At 39.8% G+C, this 19,049-nt stretch overlaps 1 protein-coding gene across 1 annotated transcript; it reads left to right on the top strand.

The window, feature by feature from the left end:
* Positions 1-213: 213 nt before the first annotated feature.
* On the top strand, positions 214-14,451 carry LOC129102396 (cGMP-dependent protein kinase 1-like). The gene is made up of 20 exons (XM_054612520.1): positions 214-448; positions 1,910-2,045; positions 2,165-2,231; positions 2,313-2,412; positions 5,300-5,413; positions 7,763-7,868; positions 8,026-8,089; positions 8,210-8,287; positions 9,291-9,385; positions 10,115-10,180; positions 10,262-10,336; positions 10,548-10,644; positions 10,755-10,894; positions 11,803-11,892; positions 11,974-12,115; positions 12,192-12,355; positions 13,268-13,390; positions 14,066-14,128; positions 14,214-14,280; positions 14,353-14,451. Exons 1-20 carry the CDS (start codon positions 214-216, stop codon positions 14,449-14,451), a joined length of 2,121 nt encoding a protein of 706 aa, XP_054468495.1.
* Positions 14,452-19,049: the final 4,598 nt, after the last annotated feature.

Here is a 19,049-nt window from a genome sequence, read left to right as displayed (position 1 = left end):
TGCAAACTCACCACTAGATGTCACTAAATCCTGAACACTGGCCCTTTAAGTAAAAATATGCAGCAGTAATTTGTACCTAAAGATACAGAGAGGAACTATTAAAATAAATGTAGTGCAGTAAAAAGTCTAAGATGTATGGGAGTAGAAGTACTAAAACGACCTCCTCCTCTTCCTCCTCTTCCTCCTCTTCCTCCTCTTCCAGGACACCTGTACATGCATTTGTTCATGGCGGTGTCGAAGAGCTCCGGCACCCTGCGGGACCTCCAGCTGGCTCTGCAGCTGAAGATCGAGGAGCTCCGTCAGCGGGACTCTCTGATCGACGAGCTGGAGCTGGAGCTCGACACCAAGGACGACCTCATCCGCCGGCTGCAGGTGGAGCTGGACCGGCACCGCAGCGCCACGCAGCAGGCGACCGCCGCCGCCACCGGGGGGGAGACGGCCAGCACAGGTGAGTTTACCTGCAGGGGTCAAAGGTCAGGACTGAGGCCGTGGATCGAACCGCCAACGACCCTGGAGACCTTAAACCTGACACCATATTGTATTCAGTTATCCTCTAAATCATGCATTTACCTGCTTATAAATATCTGCAAAGGGCGTTATTTATTATATAATCATTGAGATATTACCCTGATGTTTTAATTAAAACTGTATTTTCATTATTTGGAATGATAAATAAACTTGAATTTGTACTAAAATTCCCATAAAAAAGACACGAGCTCAGTCGACAGAAGAGCCCATAAAATAAAAGTAATTAAAAGTAATTTACTAATGTGGAAGGAATTTATTTATTTGACAAACTCCGCTGCTCGCTTCAGTTTCTCTGCTGCAAAGGATGGAAAAGAAAAACACTCTTTGTCGGAGTCATTTCTATCAAATGAGAGCAGATGATCTTTTCAAGGATTCAAGGATGATTTATTGTTATTATGCAACACAGAGATGAACAATGAAGAGCGGTTGGAGCTGCAAGAAAAACTAAAACAGTGTTGCATTGCTGCAGTGCATTTTTCTATTTGCAGCATAAGAAATGTTTACAGCAGCAGCAAACACAATTCTCTTGGCAGATATCAACATTAACATTTTTCACAGTTTAAATAAAGTAAATCATTCACTCTCCATGAACTATTTCAGTCTCTGTATCCACATCTGCTGTTGGTTGATGGTTATAAAGAACGATGCTAAAATATCCAGCTGGTAGAACCAAAACTCTTACTGTGTTTTAAAATAAAACGGAGAAGACAGAAAGAAAATAAAAACAGCTCGCTCTCAATAAATGTCGTATGAATGACATCACATGTTGTTATTTATTTAGCGTAAAATACGAATGCGTTCTTGTTTTTTGTGTCATTTGTCATTTGTCTCTGACCCCTGAAACCCCTGAAAGCCTCATTTTATTGTTTTTAAATGGACAGTGTCGTTGACATTTAGTGACATCTAGTGGTGAGGTTGCAGATTACAACCAACTGAACACCCGTCACTCATTCATGTATTTCCAAGACTTTAGTTTTCGCCTCACCTAGAGACCATCCATCCCATAATAACATCACTTTAGGAGCAACGTAGGTCATACTCAGTAGATTTTGATACGTCTACGTTTCAGGCGTTAAAAAATGCTGGAGTAGAAAAAAAGATTTAAAACGAAAACACACCTCCAGATTTGTTTACTTTACAAACTTGTAGTCTTGAACCGACGCCGACGTTAATCAGACGTCAAACGAAGGCATCAAACTGCTTTAAAACATCTGCATGAAACTCCCCAACAGCTGGAAACACACCGAGGTAAAACAATGGTTCCAGGTGATATTCCTTAAACTGTCAATGAAGGGTTAATGGGTTCCCAGTAGCTCATGCTTTAGGATACTGGGACCAGTTTGTGCTGCCGAAACGTCGTCTCTTTGTATCCATCTTTAAGGAGACGCTGTTCAGACGCCACCGGCTCCCGATGAACCTCAACGCATAAAGAGACAGGCGATCTCTGCAGAACCCACAGCGATGGACCCGTCACAGCTCACCGGAGTCACTCTGAAGAGCTACTGCAAGACCAAAGAGTGGGCCCAACACACACACACACACACACACACACACACACACACACACACACACACACACACACACACACACACACACACACACACACACCTGGACTCACCTGTCTGTGTGTTTGCAGGTCCAATGATCTGATCCAGAGGGCTCTGATGGACAACGACTTCATGAAACATCTGGAGCACGGACAGGTAAACACACGTCTGAGCTGCTTTTTAACGGAGTTGCCGTGTGTTTGGTTCTAACGAGCGTCTGTTTGCTCATGGGTTCAGATCCTCACCATCATGGACTGCATGCATCCAACCAGTCTGACCAAAGGCTGCTGTGTGATCCAGGAGGGAGATGACGGCTCCACGGTCTACGTTCTGGAGGGTAAGAGACTCCTAATGGACCATCACACTGGGTTTATTTCAGAAAATGATAAATGTGATAATCAATACGACAGTTTCAAATAAAACCAAGATGGCGACGGAATAAGTAACAAGATGGCCACACACAAATACCAAGATGATGACACACAAAAAAAACTAAATGAAGAAGGACAAAAACCAAGATGGTGATGGGTGAAAAAAACAAAGGACGCCACGACAAAGAACCACAATGGCGACGACCAAAAACCAAGATGGCGAAGACCAAAAACCAAGATGGCGATGGACAAAAATTAAGATGGCGAGGCACAAAAACCATAACCACCACGACGAAGAACTAAGATGGCAACAGACAAAAAACAATATGTAAAGCAGGGTATGCTTTAGGGCGGGGCTACACACTGATTGACAGGTCGACACCAGAGACGTATACGGCGTCTCTACGTCACTCCTCCTCAGTCCAAATATGGTCACTTCCTGTTCACTGGTTGCAAAAAAACAAGATGGTGATGAACAAACACTAAGATGGGAGGGACAAAACGAACCAATGGGTGACGTCCACACTAATGCAGCAGTAATATTTAACCCAGAAACTGTAGAAAGTTCTGTATTTAGATATAAACGTCTAATTTTAAGGTCACAAAACCACAAAGGTGATTATGCACTAAAGAAAACATTTCTTATCATATTATATTTCTGCCAATAGATCCCACTTAATAATACACACTATTGCTTAAAGTTTTTTTGCTGATCATACTGACTTTAATACTCACTAAAGTAGCAGTACTAGAACTTCTGCCAAGAAAAGGGTCTGAATACTTCTAGCGTGTTAGTTTGTCTTAATTCAAAAGTGTTGCAAAGACGAGACGATAAATACAATTTTGTCACAAGAGGAAAAGTCAGCAGGTCACCAAAAACATTATGGTTCATCTTCTGGGGAACATAATCATCCACATAATCCAATCTGTGGTGTTTATCAGTATTTATGTATTGAATGGACATAAAAAAAACACCAGCGCTGCCACTAAAGCATAAAAAACGATCCTCTCTCTCTCTCGTCTCGGGTTTGTTCTGCTCGGTGGGACAAAAGTAATCCGAGGTGAGGACACTGAATCGGACTGATATGGACCGACAGCCCATTTGTCTCAGCAGAGGCAAGACCAGATTACAAAACAGCAGCCGGAGTAAACAGAGGCTCCATCAGAGACATTATGTGACACACAGTGAAATGTGTGGAAGATAGCGGGAGCAGACAGATAATGAGCAAGAGGTGATGGAGGTGATGGAGGTGGTGGAGGTGGTGGAGGTGGTGGAGGTGGTGGAGGTGACATCACGGTGAGGTCATCGTCTGGATGGTGTTTTGTGAGTAAAGTGATGAAAGTGCACATTTACATTACATTACATTACATTACATTACAGTCATTTAGTGACTTACAATAAGTGTATTCAACATAGGTATTCAAGAGAACTACTAGTCACCAGAAGTCATCAGTGCATCTCCTTTCGAATGCACGAATAAATGTAGAGAAACCTAGAAGCTCAGCTCCGGTCCGATGTTCCTGACACCTTCCTCCCTCTCGAGGATGGACAGTCTTTCACACTGAAGCTCTTCTGCTGTGGTTCTGTTTCTCCCTCGTCTCCATCAACAGTGTCTTTTGTGTTGTCAGTTTTAAGTCATTCTCCTCTGAAGCTCAACGTTTTTTCTCAAAGTGGTTTAACCGGATTGATTTGTTTACATCGTGATCTCTGCTCTTTGTCTCCTCATGTCTGTATATTTCTATGTTTATTTAGGGATGGCATTGTCTGTCTGTCGATCCATGACCTCAGACTGAAATATTGGATGTGTTTTTTTGTAAAGACATTCATGTTCCCCAGAGGATGAAACATGCTACATTTGCTAATCTTTCCACTTTTCCTCTGGTGACACCATGAGGTTGAAATGTGTGTTTTTGACTGAAATATCTCAACAACTATTGGATGTATTTCCATGTTTAGTTTTTGTCAATACATTAATGTTCCCCAGAGGATGAATCCTGCTGACTTTGTCAAATATCTGACATTTCCTCTGGTGACACCATAAGGGTTGAAATGCGTGTTTTTGACTGAAATACCTCGACAACTATTGGATGTATTTCCATGTTTTGTTTTTTTAAAGACATTCATGTTCCCCAGAGGATAAATCCTGCTGACTTTGTCAATTATCTGACTTTTCCTCTGAAGACAACATGAGGTTGAAATTTAAGTTTTTGAGTAAAATATCTCGAAAACGAATGGACATATTGCCAAGATTTCATGTTCCCAAGAGGATGAATCCTGCTGACTTTGTTGCTCCAACAGCTGGTTGACATTTGTGGTTCTGTGTGAAATATCTTAACAATTATTGGATGGACAGTGTTGAAAATGTGGTTCATCATTCATGTTCCCCTCAGGATGAACTGTAATCCATGCTTCATGTCTTAAAACCTGCATTATCTGTACTGTCCACCAGGGGGCGACTCCTCTGGTTGTATAGAAGTCTATGAGAAAATGACTCTACTTCTCTCTTGATTTATTCCCTCAGTAAACATTGTAAACATGAGTTTATGGTCTCAATCTCTAGTTTCAAGTCTTCTTCAATACAGCATGATGTTCATTTAGTAAATGATGCTCCATTTAGAGTCAAACAGACCATAAAGCAGGGGATGCTTTAGGGCGGGGCTACACACTGATTGACAGGTCCACACCAGAGACGTATACGGCGTCTCATTGAGACGCTATTTGCTTTTCAGCATTGTTAAAGGTGCAATTCATTCTTTGCAGATACTTTGACAATTTCCACAGTTTCTTTTTGCTTTATTTGTGGAGGAAACTTTTTCATAAATTTGCCCGTCTGTTCTGCTGTGTGTTCTCAGAGGGGATGGTCGAGGTGACGAAACAAGGAAAGACTCTGTGCACCATCGGTCAGGGGAAAGTGTTTGGAGAGCTGGCGATCCTGTACAACTGCACTCGCACGGCAACTGTAACAGGTAGACACACATTTATTACACGTTTAGACACAACACAAAAAAGCCAATACATTTTTTCCAGTCTGATGTTCAGAAACAGTGAAAGCTGCCCACGAGTTTGTTGAATCAATGACCCCAATAACACCAGTGAAGGCCACAGCAGTACAAAGCTGCTAGAAATGAAATAAATCAGGCTGTGAAGATTTAACATTTATTCATCAGTGACGAATGGAAGCTGTGATGAAGGTCGACCACAGACATCACCTGAACAGTCTGATTAATAAACGCACATCCGTCTGCAAATCCTCATCTCTTTTAAAAGGCTGTTTCACACAAAAAACACACAAAAACAGATTTTCTTACTCATTTCTATTAGAAAGATCAAAATCTGAGTTAATTAAACAGTTAATTAGCATAAAATCATTTTTCATGGTTTAAAGTGACACTATGAGGCTTCTGGATGAAAATATAACATTTTAATTAGTTAACTTTAGAGGTAATATGTTGTTACCTGTTCACAGAGCCAGGCTAGCTGTTTCCCTTTGTTTCCAGTATTTATGCTAAGCTAAGCTAACTAGTTGCAGCTTCGAAATTTACTGCATTGACATGAAAGGTAAATCAATCTTCTCATTTAAGTCGCAGCAAGTAGCAAAGAGGCAAAGTGTCCAATTATTCCTTTAAAAATGAATTCATTTTTATTTTCTTTCAAAAGACAGATTTTTAATATAAATACACTTTTATATTTAGAATCTAAGAAACCTGGACAAGCAGCTCAGGGACACAATGTTAGACATTAAATATGTTTGTTTTTATTCCACTGCGTCTTTAAAGGTGAAAACTCTTAATGAATATACTTCAGACTTCCACTCTTCACCGCTCTGTTGATGTTTTAACTCTGCAGGTTTACACTTTGCATTTCTAATCCCTTTATTACGCTGGATGACAGTCGAGCTCCAGGTGACGCATTGGCTTTAAACGCTGCATCAAACAGATTTCAGTGTGTGTGTGTGTGTGTGTGTGTGTGTGTGTGTGTGTGTGTGTGTGTGTGTGTGTGTGTGTGTGTGTGTGTGTGTGTGTGTGTGTGTGTGTGTGTCACTTTGATGTGCTGGAGGGATGCCTAAACCCTGACTGATAAAACGTCGTGTTTTCAGACTTTGTTTACCGCTCAGTCGATCTCGTCTGTGTGAGGTTTGAAGAAAAAAGGTTTTATCTTTAAATGAGGTTCTGAACTCTTTCTCTTTCTCCGTCTGCGTCTCTCAGCAAGCGTCCTTGTGTTTCTCAATGTCATCCGACTGAGTGAATGAAACAGAGAGCGAGAACTAAAGAAATCAGGCTTTACATCACATTAATCTTCTTCTTTAGAACAGCATCAATGTGATTGATCAAATGACTGTGTGTAATGTGGAAGATCCATTTATTCTGTTCTTCCTACTTGTAGCAACTAAATCATGATCTAAGTTTTGTTTATGTTTCTGTTTTGAGTCAGAAAAGATGGAGGTTTTAGTTAAATGTTTAAAAATCATCAGTGATTTGAAGGAAGACACAGAATGTTTTCACTTTGTTAACATTAAACTTTCTCCAAGAGTTTCTGACCAAAACAAACAAACCAGTAGTAAAGGCTTTGTTAGGACCATAGATCTCCATTAAAACACATCAATGAGCCTTACTATTGTTCCTTAATTACCATCAATAGACACTGCAGTATATTTTGACTCAGTCTCACATATAAATACTCACTAGAGCAACAAATGTGGATTAATCCTCGGCTGAAAAAAGTCCCCAACAACTATTTCACTATTGCCTTCTGTTTGTTTGTTTGATAAAAACTACTGTAAATTACTGATGAAACTATATATTTTTGTAATAAAAATATTTACCTCTTAAGTAGGAACCGATGTGACACAAACAGGAAGTCGGACAGTGTTAAGAGACGGACCAACATGTCGGTTTTTTTGGGTGTTTTCATGGGATTTGGTCGATGTGTTGAATTTTCTCGAACCAAGAGCAATCTACAGGAAAGAATTCAGAATTTGAAAAAAATATGTATATAATAATAGAACAATCCCACAAGACCAGTTCCTCATCAATGATATCAGAGGAGAAGAATAAAATAAGAAACACATTGACTGGCACCGATTATGTAACTATGTATATAGTGAAAAGTAGAGGACCTAGAATAGGACCCAGCGGGACACCTTTTTGACCTGAAATACTCAGTTTTTGATGCATTTCAAATCAGTGGTTTAAATTCTGACAAAACAAATATACATAAGTTTGTGGTCACTAAATATTCAGCATCTTTTTGATGTAAAAACATAATAAAAATAATCTGCATGGTCATCATAACAAACCATATAATTCTGTCTTTAGCTCTGACCGACATCAAGCTCTGGGCGATCGACCGACAGGGTTTCCAGACCATCATGATGAGGACTGGTCTCATCAAACATTCCCAGTACACAGACTTCCTCCGCAGGTATAGCACACACACACACACACACACACACACACACACACACACACACACACACACACACACACACACACACACACACACACACACATACACACTTCACTGGTTGAAGCCCTCTCCACATGAGAATGACTCACATCTCTCTGAACTCTCCTCCCAGCGTTCCCTCCTTTCAGTCGCTGCCGGAGGACGTTCTCAGCAAACTCGCTGATGTTTTGGAGGAGGTGACGATTTCAAAAAAACACTTTTCTATAATAAGCTTGCAGAAAGTGCAGTATCTGTTTCTGTCATCTGACAAATACAAATGGGTATAAACTTCCCATCTTCCCTCTGTCGTCTCTCAGACTCATTACAGCGACTGTGATTACATTATCCGTCAGGGAGCCACCGGAGACACATTCTTCATCATCAGTGAAGGACAGGTGAGGAGGACAGATGGAAAAGGACCTGTAAAGTGGTGAAAAGAGAGCAATTAGAGACTGGAAGAGGAAGAAGGAAGGTCATCGTCCATTAAACGCCCCCTTCTACCTACCAGAATTCATTTCTAAAAACTGAAAGAATAAGTGAATCTACTGAAAAGTTGTGAGGGTTGAGGAAAGTTAAAAACCACACCCCCAGGTGTCTGAGGGGTATTATGGGTATTGGTAGTTACCAAGCGGCAAAGCTTCATGTGTTAAAGCTGCATTATCTCTCCTGTCCACCAGGGGGCGACTCCTCTGGTTGTATAGAAGTCTATGAGAAAATGACTCTACTTCTCTCTTGATTTATTCCCTCAGTAAACATTGTAAACATGAGTTTATGGTCTCAATCTCTAGTTTCAAGTCTTCTTCAATACAGCATGATGTTCATTTAGTAAATGATGCTCCATTTAGAGTCAAACAGACCATAAAGCAGGGGATGCTTTAGGGCGGGGCTACACACTGACTGACAGGTCTCTTGACAGGGACAATTTTTTAAAATGTGGTAGAAGAAGTACTCTGATTGGTTATTTGGAACAGCTATAATCAATATTTGTATCATAAAGTTTGTGCAGCTGACCATTTCATCCACTTTAAGCTACATCCCGCTTGGATTTTTTAATATATAATAAGACTATGTTTTCTGGGTTTGCAGTAAAATGAGAGGTTTTCTAAAGGGAGTCTGGTGCTCATGAACACTACCACTTTAGACCACAGGGGGCACCAGAATCAACACAACATGAAAATGTTGCTCAGGTTAAGCTTTACTAAAATAAAACCTTTATGAAAAAAAAAATGTAAAGACTAATAGTTGACTTTGCCTGAAGTAATCAGAGGTCTACTGGGGAAATAGTTTTTGGGCTGCGGGGGATGCGAACAGTTCATTTCAGTCCTCTACAGGTAGAGCTTTGAGTCTTGAGCAGTGACAAACATCTTGAATGATCAAAAATAAATGTGATGTTTGCAGGTGAAAGTGTCTCAGCAGAACTCAGAGTGTGACGAGCAGCAGGTTGAGAAGACGCTTTCTAAAGGAGACTGGTTTGGAGAGCAGGCTTTGAAAGGGTGAGACACACAAACACTGAATGATACTTCATCTTTAAATATACTTTACAGTCCTCTGAGGCATTTTAAAGTAACAGTAAGGAGCTTTTATCTGGTGCTGAACCAGTCTCAGTTTAGTCCTGGTCCTCTATAGACCTCCATCAGTAAACGAGACCATCAGAGAGAAGATCGTCTGTTTCTATAAAGTTATTCTTAAAGCTCGTCATCGGAGCAACCGGGTCCGGATGTGGGAGAACCAGAACCAGGACTGAGCGGGTCAGACTGTCAGACCCTGCTGCAGTAAAATGAGAGGTTTTCTGAAGGGACTCTGGCGCTCAGAAGCAATACCACTTGAGTCCACAGGGGGCGCCAGAATCAACACAACATGAAAGTTTCTTCTAGTAGCTTTAACTACAAAAGTATTGGCATGAAAATAAACTTGGATTGAAATCACAATTGTTATGATGCTGTAGAGTTTCTGAGCACCAGAGTCCCTTTAGAAAACGTTTAATTTGACTGCAGCAGAAACAGACGGTCTTCTCTCTGATGGTCTCGTTTACTGATGGAGGTCTATAGAGGATCAGGACTAAACTGAGACTGATTCACAACCAAAAAGTTCCTCACTGTCCCTTTAAATAAGGTTTTGAATGCAGAACTTTTACTTTTTTATATACTTTTACTGCAGTAAAGTATCCGAGTACTTCTTCCACTAGTGATGTCATGTCTTGTGTGTCTCTGTCCTCTCTGCAGGGAGGACGTCCGGACAGCCAGCGTCACCGCTGTGGGAGACGTCACCTGTCTGGTCATCGACAGAGAGTGAGTGAAGATCTCTGTTTGGTTTTTATTTCTGAGGTTGACTTTGATCCTTTAACAGAAAAATACGTCTTTGTGTCGCAGGTCGTTCAAACAGCTGATCGGAGGTCTGGACGACGTCAACAACAAGCAGAGTGACAGTGACGAGGTCGAGGCCAAGTGAGTTTAGGAGCATTTAGAGGTTCACACTTCTATTGAGCACTTTTCAGACATGAAACTGGTGACTCACACATTCTGGAAATTTAAAAGTACTGTTCCTCATTTTGGAAGCTAATATTGTGCATTTAATTCCTCTGCACAGCAGTACATCTACTGTAGTAATACACTGACTGTGTATAAGTACCTCATACATCCCTTTTTATTCCCGTAGTGTGCAGGCAGAGGCAGATTTCTTTTCCAGAGTGTCACTTAGTGATTTTAACATCATCTGCACTCTGGGGATGGGAGGCTTCAGTCGAGTGGAGCTGGTGAGTAAAGAACTGTATGTATATATATATATATATATATATATATATATATTATGAGGATTCTCACAGGCTGTTCTGACTGTTTTATGTGTTGGTTTTTTTATGTTCAGGTGCAGCTGAAGAATGATTCCAGCCGATCGTTCGCCCTGAAGGTGTTGAAGAAACGTCACATCATGGACACCAGCCAGCAGGGACACATCCTGTCGGAGCGCCGCATCATGATGGAGGCTCACAGTCCGTTCATCATCAGGTCACATTTATGAACTCTGTTTAATGAAGAGGTCACTTCTTCTTCTTCTTCTTCTTCTTCTTCTTCTTCTTCTTCTTCTTCTTCTTCTTCTTCTTCTTCTTCTTCTTCATTATGTTCACATCCTGGATGGTCTGTACTTGCTTTGGGTCCAGCTTTCTGTGTTCTGCTAATCGTACGACTGAGTTTTGGGAAACTAAAACAAATATTCGTTCTCTTATACAAGAAAAAAAAAAAATAATAATAATACATATATATATATATATATATATTAATATATATATCAGTCATTATATATCAGTCATTGTTATCTACTTAAATGGGAAATAATCCGTGAAGCAATCTTTTTAATCTTTTTAGTTCTTCAATATCTTTATAAGGTATTGAATGTAATCTCCAGATTTGATGCCGGGCAGCTACCTCAGGTTCTCACGAGACAGAGGTTGCTTAAAGCTGCATTCTCTCTCCTGTCCACCAGGGGGCGACTCCTCTGGTTGTATAGAAGTCTATGAGAAAATGACTCTACTTCTCTCTGGATTTATTCCCTCAGTAAACATTGTAAACATGAGTTTATGGTCTCAATCTCTAGTTTCAAGTCTTCTTCAATACAGCATGATGTTCATTTAGTAAATGATGCTCCATTTAGAGTCAAACAGACCATAAAGCAGGGGATGCTTTAGGGCGGGGCTACACACTGATTGACAGGTCCACACCAGAGATATACGGCGTCTCTACGTCACTCCTCCTCAGTCCATATATGGTCACTTCCTGTTCACGGGTTGCAAAAAAACAAGATTGCGACGGCCAATAATCAGAACTCATCAGTTGGGATTTGTATTGCCAGGATTCTTTTTCACAGAAAAACTTATTTTAGATGTAACTTTTAAACCGTCTTCTTCTTCTTCCTGCAGGTTGTATCGGACCTTCAGAGACTCTAAATATCTCTACATGCTGCTGGAGGCTTGTCTCGGAGGGGAGTTGTGGACGGTGCTGAGAGACAGGTGAGTGATTGTGAGTTTCAGTGTTTTTACCTCCTACAGACCATAAAGTTCCTCAACGTCTGGTTTCTTCTTCTGTTTCAGGGGATCGTTCGACGACGGCATCACCCGATTCTACACCGGCTGCGTCATCGAGGCGCTGGCTTTCCTTCACTCCAGAGGGATCATCTACCGAGACCTGAAACCCGAGAACATCATCCTGGACCACCGAGGATACGCCAAGCTGGTGTGACATCACACGACCACGTGGGTCAGATATTTACCAAAGAACACATTCATGACATTGTTTTTATTTTGATCAGGTGGACTTTGGATTCGCTAAGAAAGTGGGTCTGGGGAAGAAGACGTGGACCTTCTGTGGGACTCCGGAGTACGTGGCCCCAGAGATCATCCTGAACAAAGGACACGACAGCTCAGCCGACTGCTGGTCTCTGGGGATTCTGGTCTTTGAGCTGCTCAGTGGAAGGTACACCAGTAGATACCGTTTGTTTGTGTATTTGTATGTGCATGTGTGGGTACAAAGGAGAAGAAAGGGAACACTCCTCAACTCAGCAGAAAGCTACAGAAACATTGACTTTATCACAAACTCAGATAGTTGCGGCACTGGACCTTTAACTGATGAGAAACAAACAAACACAGCATGACCGATCTCTGCCGAGACAAAAGCATCTTTCTTGAGATCGCTTCGTGGTGATTGGTGTGTTTCTTCAGACTTGTTCGGCGGAGTTTCTCCAGCCTGATGTTTATAGTCTCAGTGACGTCACAGGGACTCCCCGGGGTTCCTGTTGGTTTCGTCCAGTGAGGCACCAGCGTTGTGGTTTAAACCAAATCTCACACTTAGGATTAGATTTTAAAGCCTGATGGTGGTTGGCTCCGTTTAAACCAGTTCAGACTTTTCTTTTCACATGTAGGCGTCTCTCTTTGTTTCCCACACATGGTGAAATCCCAACATATCGAACAAACGTTGAATAACTACGTACAGTGAGGTTAAGAAAAACTGTCTCGTGGTTGGATGTCCTGCGTTTGTTGGACCCTTCCACCTCCCGTCCTCCATATGTAGTCTTTTTCGATATTTCAAACCACGTCACTAGATCTGACTGTTGCATAGTCACGTGGATGTGTTAAATTTGGGTCTCAACCACCAAAAAAAGGTTCCAAATTGACTTTCCATTGGTATTGTTCTCGTACTGGTTGACTATTTCACGACCTGCCATAATACTGTTCTGCCTTACATATAGAAAGAGTCTTAAGTTTGTCACTTTTTATGATGATTTCCTCAAAGTTCCTCATTTGAATAACAGAAACGTGTAAATCAACATATTATTATTATTACCCAGTTCTAGTGTTTATAAACCCAGTTTCCTCTCTCTGCCTCCAGTCCTCCGTTTTCAGGCTCTGATCCCATGAAGACCTACAACATCATCCTGAGAGGCATCGACATGATCGAGTTCCCAAAGAAGATCACCAAGAGCGCTGCGAACCTCATCAAACGCCTCTGCAGGTTGTCAGCAGATGTTTACTGTTGAAAGTAAAACAGAAGGCTGGTTTTACTTTTTAAAAAGTGACACATATACAGATATTTTTTACTCAATCTTTTAAAATGAAATGAGTCCACACATCCTTTGTTTTACAATAATATCTCCGTCCACACTAGAATGCCAAAAAACGACCCCAAAACGCCACAGGTCAGTAGATGACGATAAATGCTACGTCAGCAATACATCAAATACCATAGAAGAAGATTCTGAGCATGCTCAGTGAGCTTATTCTCCTTTGCCGGTGTTATCAAAAAGTAAACAATAGTAAAGCAATAGCTGAGGTGGACCTAATATCATTGAGAAGCCTCCATTTGTCGGTAATGTTGTGCAGTAAAGTAATATTAAGTTTAAGTGTTTATTGATCATTAGACCGAGCAATGCTAATAAAACTTAACAATCCCGTAGTCGGCCATCTTTGTTATTGTTTCTAGCCCATGCTCATTATACAAAGCAACAATGGGCATGAGCTAAATTGGAAGATGATGTCATTGTTTCCCAAACACTTTAAATCTACACCTTAGAGGGCGTTTTCAAAAATATCCGACATAAAACAAGGAGAAACTAAAAGGCAGAGGATGAATACCCGTTTTAAAAAGACATATCTGTATTCGTGTAGACTGAGTGTGTGTTTCTCTCAGGGACAATCCTTCAGAGAGGCTGGGGAATCAGAAGAATGGAGCGAAGGACATCCAGAAACACAAGTGAGACGCGATTACCATCAATGGGATGTCTCTATGAGTGCTCTCTTACCGTAGTCATGGCAACACGTTTTTTTTTGTCCTTCAGGTGGTTTGAAGGCTTCAACTGGGACGGCCTCCGTCAGGGAACCATCGCCTCTCCGTTCACGCCCACGGTGGGTTTCCTCCAGCGTCTCTGTGAGGTAGCAGAACTCAGATCAGATCATTAACGTCCGTCTCTCCAACAGGTGGACGGACCGCTGGACAACAGCAACTTTGACTATTTCCCAGAGGACGCAGAGGAGCCTCCTCCTGATGAAGAGTCCGGGTGGGACCTGGAGTTTTAGCTGGACGGGATGACTGAACAACGAAAACAGAGACTTTTAAAACAGAGGAAGAGTTATTTTATTTCTAGAGAATGTTTGCAACCAAAGACAAAAAGAAGTAACAAAGACATACAAATAAATCTGTGCATCATAATGAGTGTTACAGCCAGTTCAATAAAATCAAAATCACAAATAAAATCAAAATATTTCAAGCAAAAAGTCATAAATCTGAGTTAAAAGTCATGATATTATAAATCAAAGTTAATAATGTATGAGAAAAAATTATGTTTAGAATAATCATAACAATCAAGATTAAAGTCAAGTTGTAAAATGTAGAGCTGTACGGCTTCAAGAAAAAAAGTAATAATATATAGTTCTAATATTACAGAAATAAGTCGTCATATAAAGTCTTACTATTACAGGAAAAAAAATCTAAATATGCTGAAAATAATGTACTATTTTGAAGAAAAAATGTCCTAATATCTTGTGAATACAGTTGTAATTGTAAAATAATAAAGATTGAGGATTTTGAGAAAAAAGCCATAATATCTTAAGAAAAAATAATAATGTAACAAGTAAACCATTGCATATATATTCAGAACTAGGTACTATATCAAATCTAAGTTGTGTACTATTTTGAATAATATATCTTCAGCATAAAGTTGTAACGCTCGAAAAATAAAAGTAATATATTGAGAGCAAATTCAGACTATTTCAAGTAAAAAGTCGTAATATGTAATAAACAAGTCGTGATTTAATTTTTTTACCTTGTACTACTTTGAGAAAATATTCTTTGATTCTTTTTTTCTTTATTTTTTAAGCCCTCTACTCATCGATTTAAACCTTCAGACTTTTTGTTATAAATGGTTATGAGGTTCCAGGTCCATCTAATCCAGGAAGTCAAGGTGAAGAGGATTTCAATAGCAGATTTAATTTAACTTATTAGGCTCTGACATTTTCTCTGATCCTTTAAATTCTCCGTTCTGTCAGAGCTTCCTTTGTTATTTAGTTTTCTCTACATAGTGAGTTTATAACTTGTATTTAAATCCGTATACGGTGCCTTAAAGAAATAGTTCAATATTTTGGTAAATGTGTTTTTCTGTCTCAGAGACACGACAACGTCAACATTGTGCTGCCTTCAGGTGCCGGGCCCGTCTGTCCCCAGAGGGAGTCACGTTTTCTAAACCCCGTCCTCAATCAGGGTCAAACAAACACTAGACCTTCACCCAGGAGACCGCTGTTAGTGTCCTATGAAAATCGAAAGTTAATGTCGACTTTAAGATTGATATGTTAAGTAAGGAAGGTCCACTGATGGAGGTTGTTGTTTATTTACAGTTGTTATGTTTGTTACTTTATATTTTTTTGATTATTAGTTTTCCCTAAAGTTAACGCGGTAGTTTTGTTGCTACGTTAAGAAGTAATTATTTTAACACAAACCAACAATGTTTATTCAAAAGTTAACCCTAATTTTTGTTGCCCAAAGATAACCCATCGTCTCACAGCGTTAATCACATGACATTGTTGATTTCTGCAAAAGTCATACAAGGCTGAAAGGAATCGTTTCTTTTGTTCAGAAATGTCCACATCAGATGTATCCATGTTTTTACGGATACATACAATCCCAACAATTTTCTGGCGACTAGATTGCAGAAAAACAATCTCTACGATAACGGTTGTGGTTTCATTAAAATTGACTCGATTGTGTGTTTATGAGGACTTCACTGTGTTCAGTTTGAATCAAGGAATTTATTCAGGATTAAAACACAGGTCTGTGTGAAGAAGAAAAGTGAGTCAGAATATAGTTTCTTCTGATTTTGTAAGCTTTAAAAAAAGAAAAAAATATGTTTTCTTGTTTCGGTCTTGAACTGGGTTTATCTAATAAACATATAACCAAATATCAAGTCTTTACTCCGTTTTATTTTCCTATTCCAACATGAGTTCATCCAGTCAATGATGATTATTAATTACAAGATGTGAGTTAATTATTGTGAGATGTTACATCACAAACATTAGATATCAAGGCATAATTATCCTAAAGATCTGAGGACTTCTTCCACTAATGAATTCTGTGTTTCTGAGGATTTATTTCACAGTTAAAACGAGGTAATTATTTATTATAAAGCTGCTTTAATGAACCTCAGAGCCGGTTATTCCCCCTCATGTCTCTGGTTTGAGGAGGTGAGTAAGTGCTGGAGGGGGAGTTAATCAGCCCGTTGACCCCCGGGCCGTCAGAGTGAGCAGAGCGGTGAAGGGTCACTGGTTCCTGTTCGGTTAAAAGAGAAAGAAAGGCCGTGATGGAAAAGCAGCTGCCTCGACTAACGGCTCTCTCACAATCTACTGATCACCGACTCTCAGATAAGACACACTGAGTTTTCCACATCCAGGTTCCAATCCGTCCTCTCCAAACCTTCAAACCCCACACCTTCTTTAAGGAGTAAATACAGCAACTTCCCTCTATCCAGCAAAGAAACAATATTAAATATCAGAGTCAGAAACACTTAAAATTATACAAAATAAATATTTAAACTATGTATTCTACAATTTCATCAAGTCAAATTCATTGTTAGTGCAAACCTACTACGCAATAAACTGTTTCTGATTTGTGTTAATGTTCATATTATTCATATTATTGTGTACTTTTGTATTTTGATTTACATTGAATTTAATCAAATACAACAACAGGGCACGTAATTATGCTGTAAATGGTATCTATGATTACTTGTGTAAAAATGCAAGGTCAGAACAAATCCATAAGAATATTAGTTTAAATGTACAGTATAAATAAATGAAGTGTATAAATGTAAAAGCACAACTCATTATTCAACTGTTAAATGTCCATAACATGAGATTGGAAGGATTTCGATTGCCTCTTAACTGCAGCTCAAATCTAACAGTGCAGACAGAACTAACAGTGCTGATATAACTTAACAGTGCAGACAGAACTAACAGTGCTGATATAACTTAACTGTCTTCCAACAGAAGTAAGTCAGCCATGATGCTCCAGTTTTCACTTCTCACTGACCTTTTTATATAATGAGACAAATTAACCTTCAATTTGTGCTTCCTTTTAGTCGTTTTACAGCTTAAGATGTTCATATTGATATTATACTGTAATACAGTCGTAATATCAGTATATCAATACTGTTGTACAATAGTATCAATATCACAAAACTTTGTATTGGTATTGTTACTGTTGATACTTTAAATACATAATTTTTAAGTAAAAGTAGGATTTTGAAGGTAATAAAGTATCTTAACGTTGTTGTATTGTCACTTTTACTGATAATACTTTAAGTAAACATAGCCACTATACTTCTGTATTTTCACTAACAGTACGTAGGATTTCAAACCTAATGGAGTATCTAAACATTGTTGCTTTGGTACTTTTACTATGATACTTTAAGTACATTCAATAATACTCCTGTATCTTAACTTACTCGTTTGGCATCTTTACGTTGTTGTATGGGTGCTCTGTGCAGTAGAGAGAACTTGTGATTCAGACTGTGTTCTGATCAGTGATCAGCTTGTTTTCTACTCGACTGAATCTCTTCACAGGAAAAACAACCGACGTGACTGGAATTAAATGTGACGCATCCTGTTTCCTTCATCTGCTATTTTTGGAAACTACTTTTCATCCCAATCAGCCAAAAATAATGAAACAAACACTTTATTCCTGTTTTCACTCCCATCAGATGGTTTAATAACGAAACACAGAGCTGCTGTAAGACATCTATGTGATTATATTTCCTTTTTATTTTTTATTCAACTCTTTATTTCTTTTTACTTTATAAACATAATGATGCCTTTTGATTCTGAGCAAACAGACTCATTTTAACAGATATTTTTTATATTTATCATATTTTTATTTTTATGTTGAGTTTCTCACTTAAACAAGTCTAAAAATCATCCCGTGACGTCACCGCTGGGAAATTCCGTTCGTCTCGTGGAAATATCCAATTATCCCCGAGAGTTAATGAGCTCCGTGATAAACCATTAACACACACACACACACTCACACACACACACACACACACACACACACACACACACACACACACACACACACACACACACACACACACACACACACACACACACACACACACACACACACACACACACACACACACACACACACACACACACACACACACACACACACACACACACACACACACACACACACACACACACACACACACACACACACACACACACACACACACACACACACACACACACACACACACACACACACACACACACACACACACACACACACACACACACACACACACACACACACACTCACACACACACACACACACACTCACACACACACACACACACACTCACACACACACACACACACACAAACACACACACACACACACACACACACTCACACACACTCACACACACACACACACACACACACACACACACACACACACACACACACACACACACACTCACACACACACACACACACACACACACACTCACACACACACACACACACACACACACACACACACACACACACACACTCACACTCACACACTCACACACACACACACACACACACACACACACACACACACACACACACACTCACA

Source organism: Anoplopoma fimbria, chromosome 14, assembly GCF_027596085.1.
Source record: "Anoplopoma fimbria isolate UVic2021 breed Golden Eagle Sablefish chromosome 14, Afim_UVic_2022, whole genome shotgun sequence".
NCBI classification, from domain to species: domain Eukaryota; kingdom Metazoa; phylum Chordata; class Actinopteri; order Perciformes; family Anoplopomatidae; genus Anoplopoma; species Anoplopoma fimbria.
Note: the sequence above shows the minus strand (reverse complement) of the source record. Positions and strands in the feature narration are given on the sequence as shown.

Excerpts from the sequence above, each read along its gene's own strand:
- LOC129102396 (XM_054612520.1), top strand. The coding sequence starts at position 214 with ATGCATTTGTTCATGGCGGTGTCGAAGAGCTCCGGCACCCTGCGGGAC. Across the intron at positions 2,046-2,164 it reads AGCTACTGCAAGACCAAAGA|GTCCAATGATCTGATCCAGA; the intron begins GTGGGCCCAACA and ends GTGTGTTTGCAG. Across the intron at positions 10,181-10,261 it reads TGTCTGGTCATCGACAGAGA|GTCGTTCAAACAGCTGATCG; the intron begins GTGAGTGAAGAT and ends TTTGTGTCGCAG.